This window comes from Sminthopsis crassicaudata, chromosome 4 (genome assembly GCF_048593235.1).
Source record: "Sminthopsis crassicaudata isolate SCR6 chromosome 4, ASM4859323v1, whole genome shotgun sequence".
NCBI lineage: Eukaryota > Metazoa > Chordata > Mammalia > Dasyuromorphia > Dasyuridae > Sminthopsis > Sminthopsis crassicaudata.
Window position 1 is genome coordinate 169,169,404 of NC_133620.1, and position 25,565 is coordinate 169,194,968.

The 25,565-nt window shown below is 32.6% G+C and overlaps 1 protein-coding gene across 1 annotated transcript in view; it reads left to right on the forward strand.

The window, feature by feature from the left end:
* ARHGAP18 (Rho GTPase activating protein 18) overlaps positions 1–25,565 on the forward strand; it is a 166,869-nt gene that overhangs the window by 135,616 nt on the left and 5,688 nt on the right. Inside the window, exons 10-13 of the mRNA XM_074309867.1 lie at positions 746–828; positions 5,936–6,142; positions 9,525–9,671; positions 21,868–21,992. Coding sequence (XP_074165968.1) covers positions 746–828; positions 5,936–6,142; positions 9,525–9,671; positions 21,868–21,992 — 562 coding nt within the window. The remainder of the gene's footprint in view (positions 1–745; positions 829–5,935; positions 6,143–9,524; positions 9,672–21,867; positions 21,993–25,565) is intronic.

Consider the following 25,565-nt stretch of genomic DNA (forward strand, 5'->3'; position numbering starts at 1 on the left):
AGCTTGCTATTGGTACATATACTATTAACTCACTGCTTGTGGATACCTATTAGCCTTAATGTTTCATTTAATATTGCACTTTCTGGGAAATAATGTGTTTGCTTTTGTAGCTCAGTGATCCCAGGCATCTGAATACATATCTCTGAAAGAGTTTGAGGATAAAGACAAAAAATAATCAGTATTTACTCTATTCTGCTTTCCTATCCTCTCTTACTACACCATGGCTATTAGCCTTGACATGAACCTATTCTATTGAACTTAATGGGATTAAGATGTTCTTTGATGATTTGGCATTAAAACAAACAGGTAAGTTTTGGGCTGTCCTGGTCTGCAAAAATTTTTCACAGTTTTAATTATAAAAATTTAATTACCAAAATGTTAAGTTTGAGAGACTCTTTGTCATGTGCCAGATGAAGAAAGGGTCTGACCTTTTCTTCAATGACAAGTGTTACTGTCATACAACCTAGATGTCTGAAAAAGCACTGCTGTGTGCTTAGAAACAGAAGGCATTTAAGTCATATGCTAACAGTTGGAAGTGAGCATCCAACGTGAAGGGAAGCTCTGCAGAAGCAGCTGCATTTACTCATCCACTCACAGACATAATCTCCAAACAAGCATTGCTGCTCACTTGTTCTGTGCTCTATATTCCCGATTGATGTTTGACCTAAAATAATCATTAATTTTTCTTTTCAACAACAACAAAAAAGTAAATTCCAGAGCTCAGGCACGTTTCTTCTTTTGACAGATCTCCCTTCCAAGAAGCACCAACTCCAAGCTTTGAATCTCCTTGTCATTCTTCTGCCTGAGACCAATAGAGATACCTTGAAGGTCAGATGGGTTGACTATTACAGAAATATCTAAATTACTAAAAGTTTATGAAATGCCTATGTACTAAGACATAGTACATGTTGGAATTACAAAGACAAAATTGAAACAGTCCGAGTCTCTAAGTCGTGTGTGCATATTCTCAGGGGACATATCATATAACAGGTAGAAACATGATAATACAAAGTAATTTTGGCAAAATAAGCTACAGATTATTTGAGGTTGCTTTTTAAAAAAGATGTTAATGTGGTAGGTCCTTCCGAATACAATCCTTCCTTTGCAACAACAACAACAACAAAATTCGGTTCTGCACATATATATTGTACCTAGGATATACTATAACATATTTAATATGTATGGGAATGCCTGCCATCTAGGTGAGGGGGTGGAGGGAAGGAGGGGAAAAATTCGGAACAGAAGGGAGTACAAGGAATAATGTTGTAAGGAAAAAAAAATCTACCTATGTATATGTACTGTCAAAGAAAATGTTATAATTATAAAAATTAATAAAAAAAGAATTCTGAAACTTAAAAAAATGTGGTAGGTCCTTTGACAAGAGTGGGAGAAAAAAATAAAACTTGTAAATCAATATTTATTTTATCCTAGAAGTTTCATTTGAAAATGAATCCTACATCTCCTTCAATTAGGAAATAACAATTGCCTTCAGCTGACAAGAAGTCATTGATTGAAGGGACAAGTGGCAGAGTTTGAAATGAACATGTCACTTGAGTTGTTATTAGTTTTAGTTTAGAAGTAAACATTTTGTTGCTCAAAAAATAATGTAGTACAAGCAAAATGTAATATTTGCCCTTCAAAGCTTAAAACATACTGTTTTTTTAAAAAAACATATCCTATATATCTGATCACCATCATTTTAATAGTGAAATATCTACCTTTGCCGGTTTTAAATAATGAGAATATTAATTGATTTTCTTATTTTGGTTGTGCCCATCTAGGCAATCAATAGCCTGTGGTTTCCCTTTCTGACCCTTTCTTCCTCCTCAGTTCAAAAAAGCAAAATAGCAAAAATATATAGAAAGTAGTAATAAAAGAAACATTTTTAATATTTCTAATTCTGTTCCTTAAATACTAGAAATTTTTTTTCTAGTATTTATGGAACAGAAAAAACAGGAATGTTGAAGATAGGAAGACCACAATTTTCTTTTCTCTATTCTCCCTTCTATTCCCTGCCTCACTCTTTACTTAATATTTTATGAATAGTAAAACTTTTTGAAACATAATTCAATCATGGAAAACCAAAGGAAGCTGAATTACCATTGAGTGAATCCAAGAAAGTTTTTTTCCCTTTTATTTATTAGCATGACTTTTCAAGACTTCAAAGATTTTTCCTATATTAGCAGAGACCTATTGTGCTCGTGAAATAAACATGAATATTCAACTTCTGTGGATGAGGAATCTTACATCAGTTACATATGAGTATAAAGAACTTTCTTATTATTTATTCTTTCTTCTAGTATAGAAATATTTTTGCCTCACTAGTTGATAGATAATTTTTATAACCTGAGATACTTTTGTGGAACAGCTGGGAACAAAATGTAAGATGCTTGGTACTACTTGACATGGTACACATTGTGACTACAAAAGAAATCTTACCAATTTCTTTTTAACACCATAGTTTATTTTATTTTAACAGAAAAACTTCTTGCAATTTATGTGACCTACCTTAAGTACACAATGATTTTTCAGTCTCACAATAAATGTGTGGCAGAAGGCACAAATTCAGAGATGTTTAAATAATTGAAAAATCATTTGAGCTTCTTTCCATTACACCCACACTGAGTGTCTTTGTTTGAAATAGTATCAGTAGAGGCAACATCTTTTGGAATCAGGAACACTTGAATTTAAATCCTACTTCAGACATTTACTAACCACATGACCCTGGGCATGTCACTTATTTGCAAAATGAAGGAATTGGAACTAGTTGTCTTTAAGGTTCCTGTCCAGCCCTTTATTTGTGATCCTGTGAGCCTATGAGGAGGTGATAAATTTAACTCCAACTAAGAAGCTTTGGAAATATTTTGAGTAATGGTATCATTATTGGAATGTCTTTAAATGTGGTGGTACATTCTTTTGAATATATGTAGAGGTGGCAAATTTTTGTGTAGCTAAAGGGATTTGTTTGCTTCTTAAATAATAGCCATTTAAAATGAATCTAGATGAATAATTAAAAAAAAATCTCCTGTCTAGAATATACTCTCTCCTTACTGCCATATCACAGTATCTCTGGCTTCCTTCAAAGGACAACCCAAGTGCTACCTTCTGCATTATGTCTTCCTCATCCCCACAGTTATCAGAACTTTTCTGATATTATTGAAATTATTCTGTATTATGTACATATTGTACCTGGTACAATATAAGCTCCTTGAGAGTGGGGACCTTTTTTCCATGATACTTTCCATCACCTAATACCAAAGCATGTTTTGTCATAGATTGGTTAAATTTGTCAGATTGAACCATCATAAAAGTATGACTCAGTAAATTGATTGCATACTTATCATTATTATTTAGACAAGAAAGTAGTAATGGACCCATGAAACTGGGCAAGAATGGATACGTGGTCAGAAAATTTTGTGTGGTGATACTACTTTATTTTTGATGAGGTCTAGCATTTTTCTCTCAATTGTCATATGGGAGGTAGACAATGGGGAGAACAGTTTTATTTTTTGTTGTTTTTTCATTCACTTTAAACATACCTGTTGGGTACTGGGTCAATCCATTAGCAGTGACATTTTTAGCAGATAAGATTTTAAAGTACGAATTGTCAGAATAAGAGTTATATTTATTATTTTCTATATCCTTGTAGAATAAGCCATTTTGTCCCTTCAGCATCTACAGATTTGGAAAGAGCTTTTCTTCTTAGATATTTAGCAGATTAGTTGGTAAAAGAAAATTCAATGGGGAAAACTTGTGTTACTAAAATAGGTTTTTTTAACTTAAAACATATTTTGTTATAGAACATCAGAGTATTTATTTCATTTTGCAAGAATTCCCCAGCTTTGAAGGAAGCAAAATAACCAAGCTAAGATAATTTCTTTCAGTCAGGTTATAGCAGATAACAACAAAAAAAAATTATATAATTTACAGACAAAAAAAAAAAAAGGAATTGTGCTTGAAGCGCTGTTAAGTGTTTACTGTTGATGAGCTTATAATCATCATCTTATTGATGAGATACCCAAATATTATTGTGTATATTCTTTATTACCTCTACAGAAGTCCTTTTCTAATAAGTCATTGTGACAAAAATGTTACCCTACCTTTTAGAAACCTACGATGTTACTTAGACACATTCTCTCATGTTCTACAAAATCTGGAAACATCTTGAATACAGATCCAGTATGTTTATTGTCAAAACTCCAAACTAACAAGCTTCAGAGAGTCTTATTACTAGAGGGTTAGCCACCTGGAGTTATTATTTTTTTCTTTTTACTACATTTGAGAAGACATCATCATCATCATCAACAGCAATAATAATAATAAAAGGTGATATTTATGTAGGATAGCTAGATGGCACAATGGATAGACCTCAGACTCTAGAGTCAGGAGGTCCTGAGTCCAAATTTAATTTCACTAGTTATGTGAATTTGGGCAAGTCACTTAACCCTGTCTACCTCAGTTTCCTCATCTGTATGATGAGCTAGAGAAGGCAATAGCAAATCACTCCAGTATTCTTGCCAAGAAAACCCCAAATGGGGTCATGAAGAGTTATACACGACTAATGGACTAAACAACTAAAAATCAGTGGGTTGTAATTTCTATTGAAGGAGGAAGATCCCACATGAGTGAAATAATAAATTTGTGTTGCAGGTATACTATGTAGTAGATTTCAAAGGATTGAGTTGATTTAAATTAGCAAGGAATACATACATATTAATATTAAACTTGGTTATTAATTTGTTATTTTATGATAATGAAGAAACAATTAGCCTTGTCAGTTCTTTTCAGAACATAAGAAAATATTTTTCAAAACATTTGCAATGAATCATTTTGGGGACAATTTGAGTTTCATTCATTATATTTGCATCATAATTAAACTTGCCTTGAAATTAGATCACAGGTTTTCATCTATCCCACTATTAGAAATAAAGAATGTATAATTTGTGACCTTTTGAAAAATAGTCTTATAGAATGCTTAATAGTCTATCATGATTTGGTATAAATCACTTTGTCTTAAGTATATTTATATTAAGTAGTATTTTTGTGTGATGTAAAAATAAAGTTGGATATGGTTTGTCTGGCATTCTAAGGAAAAGCAGTGAGTTAAATATGAAGAAGTAATAACATCTTTTCTTAAAATTAACTATATTAAGAAAATAATGAAAAGGTCCTTAATTTATGACCTCATCTCTGAGTAGGACTATTTAATATTTCTTTGATTGATAGTATGTATGATTTATAGCATTTTAAAAAATGTTTCTAAGAAAGCTAGGGGGTGAGATTGGCACCATATCTCCAAACATTATAAATGTAAGCTTTTCTCTACTCCTTCAAAATCAATCACCACTAAAGCTTCTACTTTTTTATTCACTAAGGTTATTATCTGGACAGGGGCCTACTAGGGACTTTATGGGCATTGGGGTTAGTCAGTAGACTGAATTTTAGTCATGATTCTGACATTTAGTAGCAAGGTTATATAAGATGATATCAAAAATTCTTTCCTTTTGTGAATCCTATGATCCTCAGATCAGGGATGAGAGAAAGAAAAGGGAGTGAGAATATAAGAATTAGCATTGCTATTTAAAATAGATCTCAACATGACCACTTTGGTGATTCTGTAAAAACAAAGAATAAGGGGAAAGAACAGAGGTTAGAATAGCAAATGTAAATGTAATGGAGAATATCATAGTGATGGAATCAATCAGTTAACAAACATTAAGTGCCTTCTTTGTGAAAGTTCTGGGAATAGAGAAAAATCAAAGTCTCTTTCCTCTGGGGTCTAACATACTATCATAGGTTTGTTATTATCTAGTAACTTTTGTTTCATGAAATGTATTTTTAAAATTATAAACAAATCCTCAAGATCCTCTTGCTGTTGTGTTCCCATCCTTTATCTTCATGTGTAAGACATTTAAGAATGTAATTTCTGTTTCAGGCCCTACTTGAGTTCCTTGAAAGAGTAATAGACAACAGAGAAAAAAATAAAATGACCATGAAGAATGTAGCCATGATTATGGCCCCCAATCTCTTTATGTGCCCTGGATTGAACAACAAGCCCAATGAACAAGGCGAATTTATGATGGCTGCTGGGACAGCTAGCATAATGCATTTCTTAATTAAATACCAGAAACTGCTTTGGACGGTGAGTATACTTTCCAAAGTTCTTTACATACCATTACACATAGCCAAACCAGTATTTTTACTCTTAATTTTAAAAAGTTGTTTTTAAAATACAGAAATGTAAGATTTGTAGCTCCATATATAACAATGATGTTAAGTATTAGGAACTCAAAGAATAAGAACAATCACATGGGTATTTCTAAATTGAAAAATCCCCAAGATATTTCATGTTCTTATCTCTGGAAAACATTTAAATAATTATAGGATTGTGGATCTTGGATATAGATGGGGCCTCAGAGGTCACCTAGTCTAAACATCTTAGTTTGGTAAAGTGGAAGATCTTTTAGTTATGAAGTCTGAGGAAATGGGTTCAAATTCAGATCTATTATTTACTACTTGCATGACCTTGAGCAAACCTTTTGAAGCAGTTTGGTAGTTTAGTGGATAGTGCACAGGACCTATAACCAAGAAGATCTGAGTTTAAATCCAGTTACTTACTAACTTTATGACCCTGTATAAGACATTTAACTTTTATCTGCCTCCGTTTCCTCCTCTATAAAAGGGAGATTACAACCCTACTTCATAAGGTTGTGAAGATCAAATGAGATCATATTTGTTAAAATGCTTTGTAAAGAATAAAGCACTATATAAAATTAGCTTTTATTATTACTTATCATCATCTCATTTTACAAATGAGTAAATTGAGGTCTAAGCTGTTGGTCTGTTTATTTCAGAGGTAGCTTTTGGTACTATGACACAGTGCCTCATAGCCAAGTGATATAGTAAGAAAGCTGACCTACAATCTAGAAAGATGTGACAACAAATGCTGTCTCTAATCCATAGTGCCTGGGTGACCATGGGCACTCTCTAGGAAGCTTTTTAAAAAGATAAGATATATAAGATGCAGAAAAGATCCTTACCCATCTTCTTCAAGAAATCTCCAAGAAAGTATTTATTCCTTTATTCACAATGAAACAATATAAACTTCAATTGATGCTATCCAACACCAAGTGCTTTCTGTGATGAAAGGAAATGAACATTAACCAATCAATGGTCAGAAGTCCTGAAACATACTCCAAATTTTGTGAAAAACTAGTTTTGTGAATTTGAGGAAAGTAAGTTTGGGTAGTCTATAAATATTCTTCCCAGCTCAAATATTTTGTAAGTCTAATCACAATTTCAACAACTTGTTGAAAAGGTTTTTTTTCTATCTTCTGTCTTCTAGAGCCTATAAGGTTTTTGTCCTGTAGGAGGTCAGGTCAAATAATTCAGAGCTATTTTTCTGGAAAATCTTTCTTCAAGAAATATTTAAACATTATACATTTCTCCTTTATTACATGACAACAATGCTACCTTTTTTCTTTTTTTCATTTCCTTTCTGTCTAGTATTTTATGACATGCATTAAGAAAGACAACATATAGAACTCATCCATCAGCATATACACCTTGGATAGAAGTTATAAATGGATAATGAGTTGAATCCAGAATTAAATAGAAGGAAGAGAGTGGGCTAGAATGCTTTTGGGAAATTTTTAAAATTTCTTTAATGACACGTCTTCTTTCCCAATACCCACTTCTCTCAGAGATCAGAGTCTACCTTTTTAATAAAATATATTCTACCAAATATTGCAGTCTCCAAAAGAATGCAAAATGAATATTACATAAAGAGCAGTGGAAATGGATGTGGTAGGTGTGATTAGGCTATTAGATGTACCAAAGAAGACCTCAAATAAAAAGGATATTAAGAACAATATATGATGAAAAAGAAGATGGGCTAATCATATGATAAAAGCAAGCAACATATAATAAGTATCTGTCCATATGTTTCTCTGGTATACCTGTGAAATCAGGAGAAACTGATGTAACCTCCCTCTACTCCCCAAGAATTGAGGTGGACTCCATGGTGAACTCATGGGAGGATATGAACAGACACGGAGAAGTGACAGTCTTTATTGCTTCAAGGAATATTCATACTACTAAGATCATAGTTCCATTTGAATTTGGAAACCTTGATCAGACTGATAATCTGAAATTAACTGAAGTCTCATGATATCCTAAGCATCTAGTGATAGTGTGATTTATTTAAATAATTCTCAAATGATACTTAACATTCTCTAATAGGTATTTGGAACTTTTTTTTTTTTTTAAATAATAAAATAATGTTGAAAAAATTTACTCATTAAAAATATTTGTGAACTTGAAAAAAGTTTTTAATATTATCTGAATTTTTAAGGGATGATTCTTACAAACAAAATGATGTTGATTCATTTAGCAGCAACAGCAACAATAACAAAACCTCACATTTACCTAGAGCTTTAGTATTCATAGAGGACTTTATGATCTTGTTTAATGCTGTAAAAGTAGGTGCTTTTATTATCCCTATTCTACAGATAAGGAATTGGGTGGAAGAAGAGGCTAATCAATTTTAAATTTTATTTAAGTTAATAAATGCTAAGTGTAAGAGATGAAATTTGAACCCAGATCTTTCTGATTTTGAATCTAATTGTCTCTTTCAACTAGGTACAACGTAATAGGAATTTAAAAAGCAAACATGTAATAACTTTTGCTTTCAAGAAGTATTTCTTGATTTTTATTCTCTCTGTATAAATGTACCTGATGTAGACCATTTTGAAATGTTTATTATGTTAAAGTGAAAAATGTAGTTGTAAAAGCATATCTATTAATATTACATAGTTGCCTTTCCATAGCAATCAATTTTTTTTTGCTGCTAAGCTATTATTTTATTATAACCCTTCACTCTACATTGTAAATTTATGTTTTATTATATGCTATTATAATATACTATTATTATGAAGTCCATATAAATATAAATCCTAAAGTTTCATTCATCAAAATTGGCTCTCTTTTTGACAATCAGATTTGTATGGGCTTTTTGAAGTTAAAAAACTCTACTAATCTGAATTTGGGAAGAAGGACCACAAAAAGCTCTTGGGCCTAATAGAAATAGAAGTGTTTCTTTTTACTGTGGATTCAGTTGAGTCAGTATGAAAATTATCCTAAAATTATTTAAAATAAAGATTCATATTCATGTAATACTTAAAGGTTTAGAAAATATTTAGACAATTTCCCTGTCAGGGAGATACCAATATGATATTCAGAGTCTCAGAGCATTAAATGACTTGTTCAGTCACACAACTAACAAAATACCTGAAGCAGGATTCCAATCCAGGTCTCCTGCCTCCAAGTCTAGTAGATTTTTAAAAAATTTGTTCCTATATTTTAGTAACGCCTTCCCTCTCTAAAAATTTTGCCAATGCTTATTATAAAACATCATGAATATCTGAAACAACCACAAAAATACTACCAAATTTTTGAATTCAATTTAAATTATTTAGATGAAAAATGTGGTTATAAGCAAAAATCTCTATTTTATTTCTCTTTAGATTCCCAAGTTTATTGTGACCCAGGTGAGGAAGCAAAATAGTGAAAACCATAAAAAAGACAAAAAGGACAAAGCTGTGAAGAAGCTACTGAAGAAGATGGCGTATGATCGAGAAAAGTATGAAAAACAAGACAAAAATCCAAGTGATGTAAGAAAACATAAGAATGTATATAAATATATTTTAATAATTCTTCATATGTTTTATAGTAAAGTTGCTTTTTAAAATGGGGATTATAGCCAAACAAATCAATCTTTTGTTCTATTAGCAAATGAGGGAATTTTAGTCAAGCAAAATAGTCTAATTTTTATTTCTTTTGTGCATGCATGTTGATTATTCTAGTTCTAGGGCAAGATATAGCACAGTGGGAAGAAGCAAGTGGAAAATAATAAAAACTTTAGAATTTTTATTTTTATTTTTATTTAGAATTATGGTTAGTAGGACACAAAATATCAAGAGATTGACCAATCATAATTGGAAATCTCACAGGACTTTTTAATAGTAAATCAGTGAGATGAAAAATGTATTTTTATGTTCCTTTTGGCTAGAGGAGAAGAAAGAGTTGAGAATGAGATAGTTTAAGTTCTAGACCAAAAGATAGACTAATAGTAAAAACATATTTTCTTAGTTAAGGCAAATGATATTCTCAAACAAACTGTAGTCAATTAAAAACGAAACACTGAACATAGGAATGAATTTTAGTTTAAGAGATAGTAGTGAGGTTGGAAAGAGTTAAATTGGAAAGACAAATAAGCTTTTACTTTTATTTGAAAGGACAAATATTTGTGCGTCTTATACCTGTTTAGTACTTTTCTGCATTATCTAGCAAACATTCCAGTATATTAAGTAACTGGAGTTGAAAATAATGAAGGGTATCTATAAAATAATATTTGTGGAGCTAGTACGCAAATACAGTCAAATGTTTCCATTGTTCTATTTACTGAGAACCCTCGCTTTTTTAGCTACCATGTTTAGTTAAGTAGTGACATCTTGTGGGAAGATGTGGAAATGTAAGGACCTTCCATTGTCTAACTTTTTTTCCTTCCAACTTTGATCTTCTAAATTTACCATTTAGACACTCCTCATCATATTCACAATTTCTCTACATGTAAATACTTTTAAGGGAAATATTATAATATTCAAGATAAAAGAGTAACCTGTTTTAAATGGAGGTTTTTTATAATTGGAAAAATACAATGTAACATATGTTTTGCCTTCTTAAGAGCAAAAAGGACATGATAAGCAGAGGCTTGTAAATTTAAAATCACTTCAAAGGGATTTCATAGTGTTTTTTTTTTTCTCTCTTCTCTTATTTGCTTTCATAACATCTTTGAAATTTAGCCCTCTTGTATTGTTATCCTCAGGTTATACTGAGAAAAAAGTGCCTAGAAAAGTTTTAATTTTTCTAGTAACCCTTTATCAAAAAACCCCTAAAAGTTCCTATTTTCTTTAGGAAATATGATATCATTCACTGTTTATTACCTTGAGTATAGTGTAATTTGTTTGTACACATTTCTGAATTAATGTGTTAATTAGATATACAATGAATTGAAGTTATCTTTGAAGTAGCTATTAAGAAATGGCTCACCAGACTATAGTAAGGGACAATTTTAATCTACTTAATAGGGCAAACTTTTGAAAGAAGTTCAGCACATTAATTATTTGCATATAAATATAACTGCTGCTAAATACTAATGAATCTTCTTTATTCATTAAAGCAGGCCCTGGGGGAAAGAACAGTTTATTAGAAATAATAAAACCATATGCCATTAAAATGTTTTATAGTTCATATTGGAATTTGTGGGGCACTACTAAGGAAAAACTGAACCTCACTTTTTTCTGCTAAATATAGAAAAGGGCTATGGGAGAATTAGTTGATATCTGTATTCAAACATTCTATGATTTTATAGTTATAATAGTTTATATAAAAGGAAGTACATAAGAAAATAACTGATTTTTTTTAAAATAAAATGTGGTAGGAAGAAAATGCTGTCACTATAATCAATCATGGATTTGTTCAACATTAAGATTGGATTTTACTTGTAAAATCTTGAAGCTTAAACCCCTCATTTTATAGGTGAAAGCCAGTGAATTTAATAGACTTGCGCAAAGTCACCTCACTAGCTGCTGGGAGCAAGGTTGGAGGAACCTTGATGTGTTCTTGGAGTTTTCTGGGTCTTTGCAACTGCCAATAATTCCATGGCTTGGCACAGAGCAGTCTGGGCATTGCAGAGCTGTGACAGTGCACTCTGGTTTGTTTGTAGCTGTGGTTGAATTTCTTTAGCCACAACTTCATTTAAAATGCAGGCTCTGGTTTCATTTAACAACCTTTTTGACCCATGAGTATAGTCAAAGGTATTGTTTCATGCATCTGCTTTAAGCCTGGAAGAGAGTCAGGAGTTACTTGAGGACCCCATATGGAAAATCCAATTATATTATCAAGCATCAAATCTTGTTTCTTTTTTAAGGCATTCTAAAGGGTTTGGGGTTAAGGTGTTTTTTGGGAGCACAAGAAAGATATGATACTTAAATCAGACAAAATATCTGCAATTAATTTTTATTAGCATTTAATTTACAATAAATGCAAAGTAAAAACTAAAGACATTTGGAAAATGAAAAAACAAATTATATCTTTCAGAAATGGGTATTATTTCTTCTTGCTCTCCTGGTCCTCTCCCTGCAGTCCTCCCTTTTAGTTTAGGCAACTGAAATGTCTTCCTATAGCTGTAAAATAGCATGCTACATCTGGCCTTGTTCTTGGAAAACACTTATTTCCAGGTTTCGCCCTCGTGTGTCTAATCATCTATTGCCTTATTGAGGAAAAAAAAAAAAAAGCTATTAGGTTCATCAAAGGCTTCAAATTTACTCGAAAATTAGGTTTTTTAAAAAGAGTGTGTGTAAATTAATGTTTGATTTTCTAAGAGTTAATATCTAGTACATGACATTCATACAATAGCTCAAACCTATAGAGAGAAAAAAAAAATCTGAGTAAGGCAGTTTTACTGCATCTCCCATCGAGCACCTAATGAGGGAAGATTTGGATTGCAGTTTACTTAGCTGAATAATAAGAAACGACGTCAGATTTTAAGCTCCCCTTTAGATCAGTATGTAGACCACATGAGGGCCATATGAAAACATTTTCTCCATTACAATATTGTTTACATGTTTAAGAAATTAACTGTAAAATTTTTAAAAGGGTGTTAAATCCTTTACTCTAACTGATATTTAATGGCTAGTCAGTCAAGGAATCCTGCTCTTCTGGGTGACTTTCTGCATAAGCTCCGCTCTAAAACAGATAAAATTTCCAGGGGTAGTGGCCTGGATTGTTGCAGTAGCAGCAGCTATCCAGCATGTCTATGGGGAGCTTACCAAGTGAATGCTATGTGTTGAGTCAGCACTGATTGTGCCACAGGTTGAGAGCAGACCCGGAGTGCTGCCTTAATGAACAGGAATGGTATGTATTTTCAGAGCTTGGTCGCACCATCATATTAGTACATTAATAGTGTTTAGGTTTTATTTGACCTGATGCTAGAACTTCAGGGGAATTAGCATAGATATGCAGGTTTCTAACATTGGGCATAGTTTATTACCTTTTGTATAAATATCATTTGTGCAAGCCTGTTAAAAATAGATAGCAATAGCATCTAATCATTGCTTTTTAAGTTCCCCGATCCCTAACAATCACTTCTTGGAATTTATTTCTTTCCAAAGAGAATTAGTTTTCAGTAGATTCAAAGTGAGCCTAATTTTCAATTTCTACAATGAAAGTTGTTTGATTTTTTCATACCCTGAATCACTCCCACATATGCATTTACACACATTTTAAAGATTGCTCACAGAATGAGACATACATTTTTATGATGATATATTTTGCTTATTTATGATTTTATTTATTTATTTTTTTACATCATGAAGAGCTTTTTTGGGAGCAGGAAGAGTTGGTGTGTAATCAGTAAAGAAAGGAAAAGTGCATTAAAATGGCACAACAAAACAAAATGTCAAGAATGAGACTCATGGCACAATTTTGCTGCTAACTTATTAAATGGAATATATATTTTTTATAAAATAAACTTTCATAAAATAAACTTCATGTAATAGAAGTTCACCCTTTATATACCATCCTCTTTATCCTTCATGATGATTGCTTAATTCTTAATGAAGGAGAGAGGTGTAAAAGATAAGATCCTAGATGTTAGAAATTGTATGTGTGAGGTATTATATAGTACATTTGAAAGAGCAATATGTTTAGAACAAGGCCTAGGTTCAAATCACATACTAAGTACGTGACCTTGGGCAAATGATTTAATGTTTTGGGAACTCAGTTTTCTCATCTTTTCCCCATAGTGGCTTTCATAGTCTTGTGGAAGCCATCAACAACACAAAGACCAGCAGATGCCACAAAAAAAGTTTAGAAACTCAGAAATGCATAAAATATATCAATCACATTATATAATATCAACATAGTTTATATTTTAATATCATAATAATTCAGACTTTTTCTCTGGTATTAAAAGAGGGCCAAAAGAATTTTAGTGGATTTTCTAGATTGCAGGGTTAATTTTTATAATTCTGTCTTTGGTTACATATCTATAGTAATGTAACAGAGATGCAGATAGATTATAACAAGTGATATCCAATTGATAACCCAACTCTGTTTATATAAGATTGGAGAAGAACTTCACAGCTTGGTAAGTATTTCTCTTAGGACTGAGACTTTGAAAATAGAATTTTACAATCCTCATTTCCTGTCCTTTCATTGGAAGAGACTAAGGAGGGAGAAGGGAGAGATCTCTGTGTCTATCACAGTAAGGTCATTACCACTGGAACTGTCTCATGTAGTCCCTGCCAGTATTTATCAAAATGTTACAGATAATCATCAGAATTTTGAAAGTTTTAGGAGATCTCAGTAGCTATCTAGTCCAATCCACACCAAGAGACAGTCTCTTAAAAATGGTTATCTTGCTCACTTTTGCTTGAAAAACCTTTAAAGAAGAGGATCTCATCCCCTCTCAAAAATTGGTCATTATAGAAATCTGGGCCCTTCCCATTCACTGTATCCACTGTGTATGCCAGCAAAGCAGATTTTTTGAGAGGAATCTTGAGAGTTAGTAGTGGCTAAGATTTTCTTCTTAAAATCTGTACCTAGTGAACTCCACAGTATCAGAAGTGGGTAGATGTGGCAAGGATAGTCTTTGATGTAATCCGTGATATGACTTAAGGACAGTCAAGCTTTTTTGTAGGTTGCTTTGAGTAGCAGAATTAAGATCAAATTACTTATGAAGTTTCATTGCTAAAACAGATTTTAGAACACATTCCTGGTGCTTCATACATACATGCCAGGCACTCTCAATTCACTGTGTTTTGGAATGAGGCCAGTGTGTATCTCTTTCCAAGTCTAACAGTGACTCAGTTGAGTTAGGTATATGACAACTCTGGTTTTCTTTAGTTCCCTATTTTCAGAAATGACTAAAAATTGTGTCCTAGAGATTTCCATCTTTTGTTTTTTTTCCACATTTTTAAAAGGGGGGGGTGCTAAATGAAGGAGAGAGACATGGATGGGTTGTATTAAGTGGACAATTCATTCTCCACTTCTGGTTAGAAATATATCACACATTTTTCAAAGGATATATAAGCTTGAATTAGGATTAGTTGGGTCTTTATTCCATGGAAGTTTTTCTTTCTTAACTATCATAATTAATGGAAAGTAGATTTTTTCCCCAGAGAGATATATTCAAAAATAATAATTGAATACAAATTCTATTTGAGATAAATGTACTAGAGACTATGGGGGAAAGGAATATTAGTAAGATATGTTCCCTATCTTTAAGGAACTCACAGTTTAATGGAGAAGATAAGAGATATTTGCAAACAGCTCTAATTCTAGGTAGACTATTGTGAGTGACAAAAAAAGAGAACAAAGAAAATAGCATGAGAGTTAGAGGGAGAGAGTGATAACTTCTGGCTAGAAGGAATCAGGGAATAATGGAATGACATTTGAGTTGTGTTGAACCTTGAAGGATTACAATAGTTTGAGATGGGAGTAGGGAACTTTATGAATAAAGCCTTAGAAGTGGCAGAGAAGTTGCTCTGGAGCCAATGAAGTTATAAACTGGAAATTTTAGACCTGGAAAATCTTGATATTATTTAGCCAACTTTCCCCCAATGTTAGAGGTGCAGAACTGAGTCTCAGAAAATTAGATCGCCAAAGATAGAACCAATCCCAGCAGCAAGCTAAATCACCTGCTTCTCAAGCCAATATTCTTTTTCTTATTTTTTAAAATAACTTTTTATTTTTCCAAAAGCATGTAAAGATAGTTTTCAACATTCACCTTTGCAAAACTTTATGCTCCAAATTTTTCTTCCTCCTTCCCCCTCAACCCCAGTCCCTCCCAAAGAAAGCAAACAATCCACTAGAGGTTCAATGTGTAATTCTAAACATTTCCATATTTGTCATGCTTCAGCTAATATTCTTTCCACCACAATAACTTATCTCAGTTTGGCTGGCATAGAGAGGGAAAAAATAGTGGGAAAATATAGAAATATAGGTATCCTAAAATATCCTTTAAAGATATTTTAAGCTCTTAAAGCTTCTTTTGGAATACCCCGTATTAGTCTGGATTGAGATGTGTGTCCACAATAAATACTCTTGCTGTGAACAATGTAAGACCTTTTGCTTCTTGGAAAAATTACCACAATTATATATTATTTTCATATCATTTTGTTTCTTTTGTTCCATGTTTATCTTGAAACTTCTCTGTAAGAGATTCCCACAAACATTAACATATACTTTTCTATTATTCAGCTATTTGTTGGATTAGTAGAAATCAATTAGTCTGATGTGATCATCTTTGCCAAATTGGAAAGAAAATCTGACTTTTTCCACATGTACTCTCTTCCTTCCTTTATTATCTAAGACTTCTTTCTTGGATGGATAATTGATTAAAACTTTGACTAATAGTCCTCTAATTTTAAGCAAGCCTGCATGAAAAAAACCCTATTTTCATTATTTAAATTTTTTTTATTGCTATCTTTATTCTTCTCTCAGAAAAACCTATATAATAAAAATAAAAAAGAAATGAGGACTATACCTTTAGTTTCATTGGTAGAGGAGCTCTGCATGAGGAAGCTTCTTCTACAGATATAGAGGAGTCCTTTCTCTGCACTTACAGGCTAGACTCTTTGCTTAGAGCAGAGGTGTCAAACATATGGCCAATTTATGTCTGTGACTCTCCCAAACGTGACCCAGAAGAGTTTAAAATATTTAGCAAAGATAATAAAAATCCACTAAAACATAGATAATGTGGTTTTCTAAATCAAAATGTACTCACAGATATCATGTATAGTTTGATGGCCCTTTTTGAGCTTGACAGCACTGACTGAGAATACTGAAAAATAAAGTTATTTCTATAGGGTCACACAACCAGTATGTATCAGAGGCTGGACTTGAATTCAAATCTTCCTGCCTCTAAGATTGGATTTCTATCTACTATGCCACATTGGTTCTTTAGAGAATTGTTAAAAAGGAATAGGGAATAGGGGGCATTTTAGCAATATTAACTACACATCAATTAGTTCCTCATCTCTTCAAAGAAGAATTGAAGTACATTCTCATATTTTTTTCTTTAGGGCCAAGGTTAGTCATTATAATATAATAGCATTCAGTTTTTTTTTTTAATTGTTGTTTCAAGTTTCATTGTTGTAGTCATTGTTTATATTTTTTCCTAGTTTTTGTATCAGTTCATATAAGTTTTCTCATGCTTCTTTGTTTTTCATTTAGATTGTTTCTTACAAGATAGCAACATTTCTATTCATTCATGAATCTACACCACTACAAACATAATTGTAAATATTTTGTGGTCTATTGGAACTTTTTGTTTTTAATCTCTGTGAGGTTTTTGCCTAGTATTGAGATTTCTAGATCAAAGAATATATTCATTTTTTGACACTTTTTATAACTCCAATTGATTTTTAGACCAATTTATATAGTATATTAATGAGACTTTCTTCCTACAACCTTTATAACACACAATATTTCTCATTTTTTCCTCATTTTCTGTGAAATTTCATAATTGCTTTCAATTATTTTTTATTTGTGATTTGGATTAATATTTCATGTGACTTTTAATAGTTTGAAATTCTGCTTTGGAAAATCATATATTTTATCACTTCTCCACTGGGAAATGGCTTTTGATCTTAGATTTATGTTATATACCCCTAATTCGTGTTATATATCCCTATGGACCTTGGACACCAGACCCTTGCCAGAGATGCTTGATGCAAAGATTTATTTTCCCCAATTAGTCTCTTAAAATTTTTAGTTGGATTGAATTTATTTGTATAGAATCTTTAAAAATTTCAATTTATTTATTTTTTATTTCCTTTATCTCCTTTTTTTGTTGTAAATTCTTTCTTTAGCCAGAACTGTAAAAGATCTATGATCTGCTTTTTTTTTTTTTAAATGGTGTGATCTTTAATATTCAGTGCTATACTAGTCAAACTACCGAGGGGATACTTTATAGAGCTATATAAAATAATAAAATTAATTTGGAGAAACAAAAGCTCTAGAAACTCAAGGGAAATACTGAGATAAAATAGGAATGAAAGGAAGATAGCATTCCACACTCATTATACATAAATCAATAATTTTAAAAACTATTTGCTATAAAAAATAGAAAATGAATCAGTAGAACAGACTCCTCAAAAGAACAAGAATGAGAAGCATTTGTACCCCAAAACCCAGAGTTCAGCAAATCTGAGAATGCAGATTACTTGCTTTAAAAAAAATCCTATTTGATAAAAATTTTCTGGGAAAATAGGAAAGCAGTTTGGTAGAAATCAAATTTAGAGCAACATCTTATACCAATATACCACAATAAACTGAAAATGTGCCCATAAATAGAAAACACATTCTATAAGAATAGCACCTAACTCTCACTTTTAAGAGACACAATTCTTATTTCTCTCATTTTCTGTTGTGAAAGGATGCTTCATCCTCAAGTTACCAGCATTGTGTTATAGGGCATCAATAGTAATATGAGAAGGGACTTATGTCATCAGGCAGCTTCAAATTGGGATATTTCCTTCCCTACCCTTAAAAAAAAAAAAAAAAAAAAAAAAAAAAGCAAGTCATAATTCCCCAAACCTAGCCACACAATACCTGGCTATTATGACTGATGATAGAATTTGAGGAGGCATTCAGGTTGTAATAAAATTAATATATTCCTGTAATTAAAGCTTGTTATTTTTTAAAAATAGCACTGTGTAATAAATGCTTGTAAAGTGAATGTATAATTTTTATAGCATGTTAAAATTCTTCTAAATTTGCTTTTCTCCCATTTTTCTACAGCTTAATTTAAATAGCAATTGTTTTTCTGAACTTATATATACATATATATATATACATATTATATATATATATATTTTACTATTGAAATCATACACAGTCTTTATTTCATTTTACTTTATTTTTATTTTTGGTTCTATATTCTCTCCTTCCCTCTCCTTCCTCTTCATTCATGGTGAAGGCAAGAAGTACATTACCCTTTGTACACAGAAAGTCAGGCAAAACATGTCCACATTAGCCAAATTGTAATGGAAAAAAAAAGCAACAAAAATAAAGTGGAAAAAAATAATCCTTCAGTTACTCAGAGTTCATCAGTTTTCTAGTGGTAGATTGTTGTTGTTGTTTGTCCTAAATCCTTTAAAATTGTCTTAGATCATTGTTTTGATCAGTGTTGCTAAGTTTTTCACATTTGCTCATATTTACAATACTGCTGTTACTGTGTACATTATTCTCCTAATTCTGCTCACATCACTATGTATCAGTTCATATAATTCTTCCTAGGTTTTTCTGAACCCATTCCACTCATCATTTCTTATAGCACAATACTGTTTCATCGCATTCATATACCACAATTGTTCAACCATTTCTCAATTGATAAGTGTCTCTTTAGTTTTCAGTTCTTTGCTGACATAAAAAGCCTGCCATAGGAGCAGGAGGGGTGGTGCAGGGGGTAGAGCATCAGCCCTGAAGTCAGGAGGACCTGAGTACAAATGTGACCTCAGGCACTTAACATTTCTTAGCTGTGTGACCCTAGGCAAGTCACTTAACCCCAATTGCCTTAGCCAAAAAAAAAAGCCTGCTATACATCAAAACCAAATGTCTTACAATTAATAACAACTATTGAAGATTTATTCCTTGCTTATAAAATTATTGTTACTTTTAATTTTTTAATAGATGATTTTTTTCACATCAATATTACTTCCCATTGATCCCCCTTTTCTTATCCTATAGAACCCAGTCTTATGACAAATAATCTTATTAAGAAGAAAAACTAATACGTTGGTCATGTCTGAAAAATCTATGTTTTATTCAGTAGCTCTAATCTACCTTCCTGTTGAAAGACAGAAAGGCTTCATTCTTAGTCTTCCAGAGTTGTGACTAGTCACTACTGATCAAAGTTTTGAAGTATTTCAGTGTAATTTTCCCTTGTGTTATTGTCACCATTGTATCAATTAATTTTCTGGTTCTGTTCTACTCTCCTTCAGCTTGTATAAGTCTTAATTTCTCTAAATTCCTAATATTTGTTGATCTGATAGCACATAATATGCCATATATAGGGCAGTTTGTATAGTTATTTCCCAATTGATAGACACTACCTTTTCCCCCCTAGTTCTTCACAACTATAAAAATGTCCTGCTATAAATATTTTGTAATAAAGAATTGCCTGGGGTACTGAGAGGCTAAATTACTTGCCCAGGACTTAAATCTAGGTCTTTCAGACTCCAGTGCTAGCTTTATATCCATTATGGCACATATATTCCAAACAGATCAGACCATAGAAAAAGTCTAATATGTTATCAAAAAATAGTTAGAGTTGGATTTTTTTGTGCTGATTTGCTCTGGTATAGGAAGTGTCTTTTATCATCAAGATCTTTCTTACTGATGAAATTAGTTGAAAAAATAAATATGATGCTTTCTCCTCTTTCTTTGCTTAGTAGTGGTATTTTTAGTCAAAGGATATGTACAATTGCTTTCAATTACAGTTGTAATTAAAAATGGTATAAAGTTAAATTAATAGAAATTTTCCTCCTCCTCCAATGAAAGCTATCTGCTCATCATTTATAGAACACAGTAGAATCTGATATTTTATTCTACTTTTTTAGAAACTGGTTATTAGTGGTCCTTTCACCAATGATGATCATACCCTCTCTGCATTTTAGGAGACAGTATCCATGAGTTGCTTTTGTTCCTTCCCCTTACTAAATAAAAAAATAAATAAATAAATAAAATCATATACTGGTTGCTGATCTTCTGATTATGATCCTCTTTGACTTATTCCTTCTTCAGTTGACAAGATATACAGAGTGTCCCAAAAGTCTTGGTGCAGCAATAAAGCTGCACCAAGACTTTTGGGACACATAATATAGTTCACTGTCCTTCTAGAATGCCTTTTATTCCAGCTTGGTAAGATTTATCAGTGCTTGTGCTCTATGGGCACAACCTTCAAAGATCTATGTCAGCAGCTGACACAAAAAGTAAGTGCTTAATAAATTCTGGTTAAATTGATTAACTGGTCAAGCACTAATATGGATGGGTTTTGTGCTTTTTCTGTATGGGCCTGGTCTATGAAACATTTCTAGCATACATTACATTCTTATTTCAGAAACTCCTTTAAAAATGAATCATGCCTTATATTTTCAAGTGTCTCAAAATACATTTTTATGTTTTGTTTCAGCTCTCAGAAATCATGTATTGATGTTTGTAGGTATAAGTAAAATAACCTGTTCATTCATCAGGACAGGGGTAATAATGGTTCATTCAATGCATTCTTTGTATGTGGTCTAAAATGAGCTGAGAATGGAACTAATGTAACTAAACAAAGGAAGTATGTTTCATTTTTCAGATTTTCAAATGCAAAGATTATGCATACTGTAGAAGTTAGAGAAATTTAGGATGAGCAACATTAAAAAATACAGCCCTCACATATAGAGAAACTTCTTTCTGAATCAATTTCATAAATTGCCAGGAAAAGGATGCACTAGCAGATAGTACTCAGAAATCAGCACTTAATATGGCAGTAATGGTTATTGCTGTCATTCTTTACATCTTTAAAAATAATTAAGCATTACTGTATGCATATTATAAAGTTCCCCTATCGCCATTAAAAGGATATTTGAGGTTCTGATGTAATTTGCTAAATTACATTATACAGTAGTTAAGGTTTTTATGTAGTAGAGTTGTAAAATGTGCAGTAGTTAAGCACACTTACCATATAATGCATTGCACAAAGTTACACGTTCCAGCTGCTCCCTGCTTTGTTCCAATGTCATGATTGCTTTGCAGGCTGATGTTCCTCAGGGAGTGATTCGAGTACAAGCGCCCCATCTTTCGAAAGTTTCCATGGCAATACAGCTCACTGAAGAACTGAAAGCCAGTGATGTTCTCGCCAGATTTCTCAGCCAAGAAAGGTATGGGCCCATGTCGATTTTAATTATTCTGTAGCACTTTTGGATTTCTGTGGGCTTCCTTTTTCAGAATGGGGTGAGAACCACAAGAGGTGGGTGAGGGGAGGAGTTTAGAACTACTTGGAAGTTTGGTAAAGATTATTGGTAAAAAGATATTCTCCTTCCTCACCTCTACCTCCTGGCTGCCTTGGCTTCCTTCAATGCCCAGGACAAATCCTGTGATGGAATAGGCTTTATTCTAGTGTTCTCCCTGGACTCCTTCCTGCAAACAAACAACAATAACACATACACACTCACACGTTTCAAAGATTACCTCCAATTTGCCCTGTATACATCTTGTTTGTACATAGATGCTTGCTTGTCATATTTTGGCTTCTCTTTATCAACTACAGCTTAGTATAACATCTGGCACAAAGAAAAAACTTAATAAGTACTTGTTGCCTTGAGCTGTAGCTTGTTGCCTGAAAAATGGAGTTATTGGAATGAGTTTAAATTTGAATCTGATAAAGTTTGTTTGTTAGTCTGTTTTTTAGCATGAGCCCACTTTAGAAAAATGATTGAAAGTTTCTTCACAAGAGCTAATTCAATTCCAATTGATCAATGATGGACAGAATCAGCTATACCCAGAAAAGGAATACTGGGAAATGAGTTTAAACTGTTAGCAGTTTTTGTTTTTCTCCCCAGATTATTTTTACCTTCAGAATCCAGTTCTTCCTTTGCAACAACAACAAAATTCGGTTCTGCACATATATATTGTACTTAGGATATACTATAACATATTTAATATGTATGGGAATGCCTGCCATCTAGGGGAGGGGGTGGAGGGAAGGAGGGGAAAATTTTGGATCAGAAGGGAGTACAAGGGATAATGTTGTAAAAAATTACCTATGAGTATGTACTGTCAAAAAATGTTATAATTATAAAATTAATAAAAAAAAAGAAAGAAAGTTTCTTCACAGCTCCTTCACAGTCCTGGCATAGTAGTATGGCATTCATCTAGTTGGTATGGTTGAGAGATTGATGGACTTGGATTCAGGAAGACTTAAATTCAAAACTAGCTTCAAATACTTACTAGCTGTGTGACTTTGGGAAAATCACCGAATCTCTGGCTCAGTTTTCTCATCTATAAAATAGATATAATAATAGTACACACTTCCTGAGGATGAAATAACTTAATGTAAAGCACCTTATAAACTTTACTACTACTACTGCTTCAGAATGTTGATCAATTATTAAGATGATATCATATGTAAAGCATTTTGCAAATCTTAAGGTGTTATATAAAGGCTGTTATATTTTTATTATTATTCAGAACAAATTGATAAAATATTAATGTGCTATTATATGTAAAACATTTTACCAACCCTAAGTGCTACATACATGTTGTCTATTATTATTATTGTTGCTATTCCTATTATTGTTACTTTAGAATAGTGATAAAATTATTAAGGTGATACTCTATGTAAAGGATTTTGCAAACTTTAAGGTACTATGTACATGCTATCTTATTATTTTGACTATTGCCACTACTAATTCAGAACAAGTTGATAAAATATTAATAAGATGTTATATGTAAAACACTTTTCAAACCCTAAAATGCTATATAAATGTTGTCTGTTATTTCTACTACTACTACCATTATAGAATAGATTGATAAAATATTTAAAGCACTGTATAAATGCTAGTTATCATTATTACTGTTTTTGCCACATGAATTAGGAAATCAATACTGAGGAGTGTAGTATTTCAGTTCTTTTTTGGTCTTGGTAGATAGTCTTCATATGTAGTCCTGGTCCTCTACTCCATTCTCATCCCCACCAAAAAAAAAAATGTGTTTTTAGAACTTAGCTTGAATGGTAGATATACAGTCTACCCCTGGACCCATATGCAAAGAATATTCAGGGTAGAAGGACCAGGCAGAGTGTACTTCTATCCTTGCATATCTTTGAAGATCCTATGGGACTTTTCCCTCTCCAAGACTAAACACCAATAGAATATTAGTAGAAAAGCAATAAGTATTTATTAAACTCCTTCTAAATGCTAGGCTTTGAGGAAATACAAAGAGAAAAAGAAATTAAGTCTTCAAGGAGGAGACAATATGTACATAAATAAGTGCATGAAGAATTAATACAAAATTAAGGGCAATGTAATTTTGAGAGAGAAGGCACTTTGAACTACAAGGACCAGAAAAGGCTTCATGGAGAAAGTGCTTCAATCAGATCTTGAAGGAAATGAGGAATTGTAAAAGTAGAAGCAGGGAGATAATGCATTCTAAGCATAGGGAACAGCCAGTGCAAACACATGGCTATAGAAAATTAAATCCTAATGGTCTGTAAACTGTGCCCTAATTTTAAACATGAACCTTCCCTTAAAACAGTAAAGAAGGGTTTATTTTTCTGTCCCTTTGGGCATTACATTAAACTTTTTCTTTGCATATCTTCTCCCCCTCCCAACCCTTTGCCTACCTTTACAGTTTTGGTCCTTACTTTAGTCCTTCAATGGATATGGGCATTCTTTCCATTGACACTAATTGCATCTTGCTATCCTGCATATATCTTGTTATCCTGTACGGCCCTTATCCATGTCCTTCATAAATTCTCCCGATGGCATCTACTTAACATGCTAAAAGCATTTTTTCTAGGTCCATTGACATTTTCAAGTAAAGATAGATAGATACATGCATATATCCATATATAGAGAGAAAGAATCAGATAGATAGAGATTGATAGATAAATAATCAGATGAGGCTTTTATTAAGGACTTAGTATCTGCTAAGCATTTGGGCTACAAATATGAGGAATAGGAAAGGGGTGGGGGGAATGGCCGGTGGCATGGTAAAGTGGAGAAAAGGTCTGGTTTTAGGTAAAGTAAGGTAAAGACTCACATTTGTCAGAGCCCAGAGGGTTCCAAGTGTAGAGTCAAAAGTTCCTGTGGGTACAATGTCCTGAGTGGACCTGACATGTTGTAGAGGTGGCTGGGAAATAGTGTGTAGGTCTTGTTCTGGGAAGCATAAAATGATAGTTCATCTGTCAGAGCACAGGATGGTTCTAAAGTTTCCAGTCCAGAGGTTTGGCTTACATTTTACATCTCTTTATTTGACTTCTTCCCCCCCTCCCCCCCAGTGGATTCAACCCATAGAGCTCTCTATATATACTTTGCTGTCTGAGAGAATAGTGAAATAAAAGTGGGATTTCTCAAGACTCTAACTTGTGATCTTGTATAAACCACTGAAAACTCACTGAATCTCAGTTTCTTCATCTGTAAAATAGGGATAATATAGATCTTACCTATTTCAAAGGTATGAAGATTAAATGAGGAAGTGTTATGGGAAAAATGGGGAATGAGTCATTTGGAACTGTGTGTGACGGCCAAATGGGGGGGAAAAAGACTAAAAAGATCAGATAAGATCATGTACACAAAAGGCTTTGTAAATTGTAAAAATGCTATGTAATGTCAGGAATCATTATTTCCATGTTATAACCATTGGGAGTAGTTCCAATCTAATCATTCATTTTTCCCCCTTTGCCATAAGTGGTGGTGTCCTGATGCATTTACCTTGTACTTTGTTATTTTTCA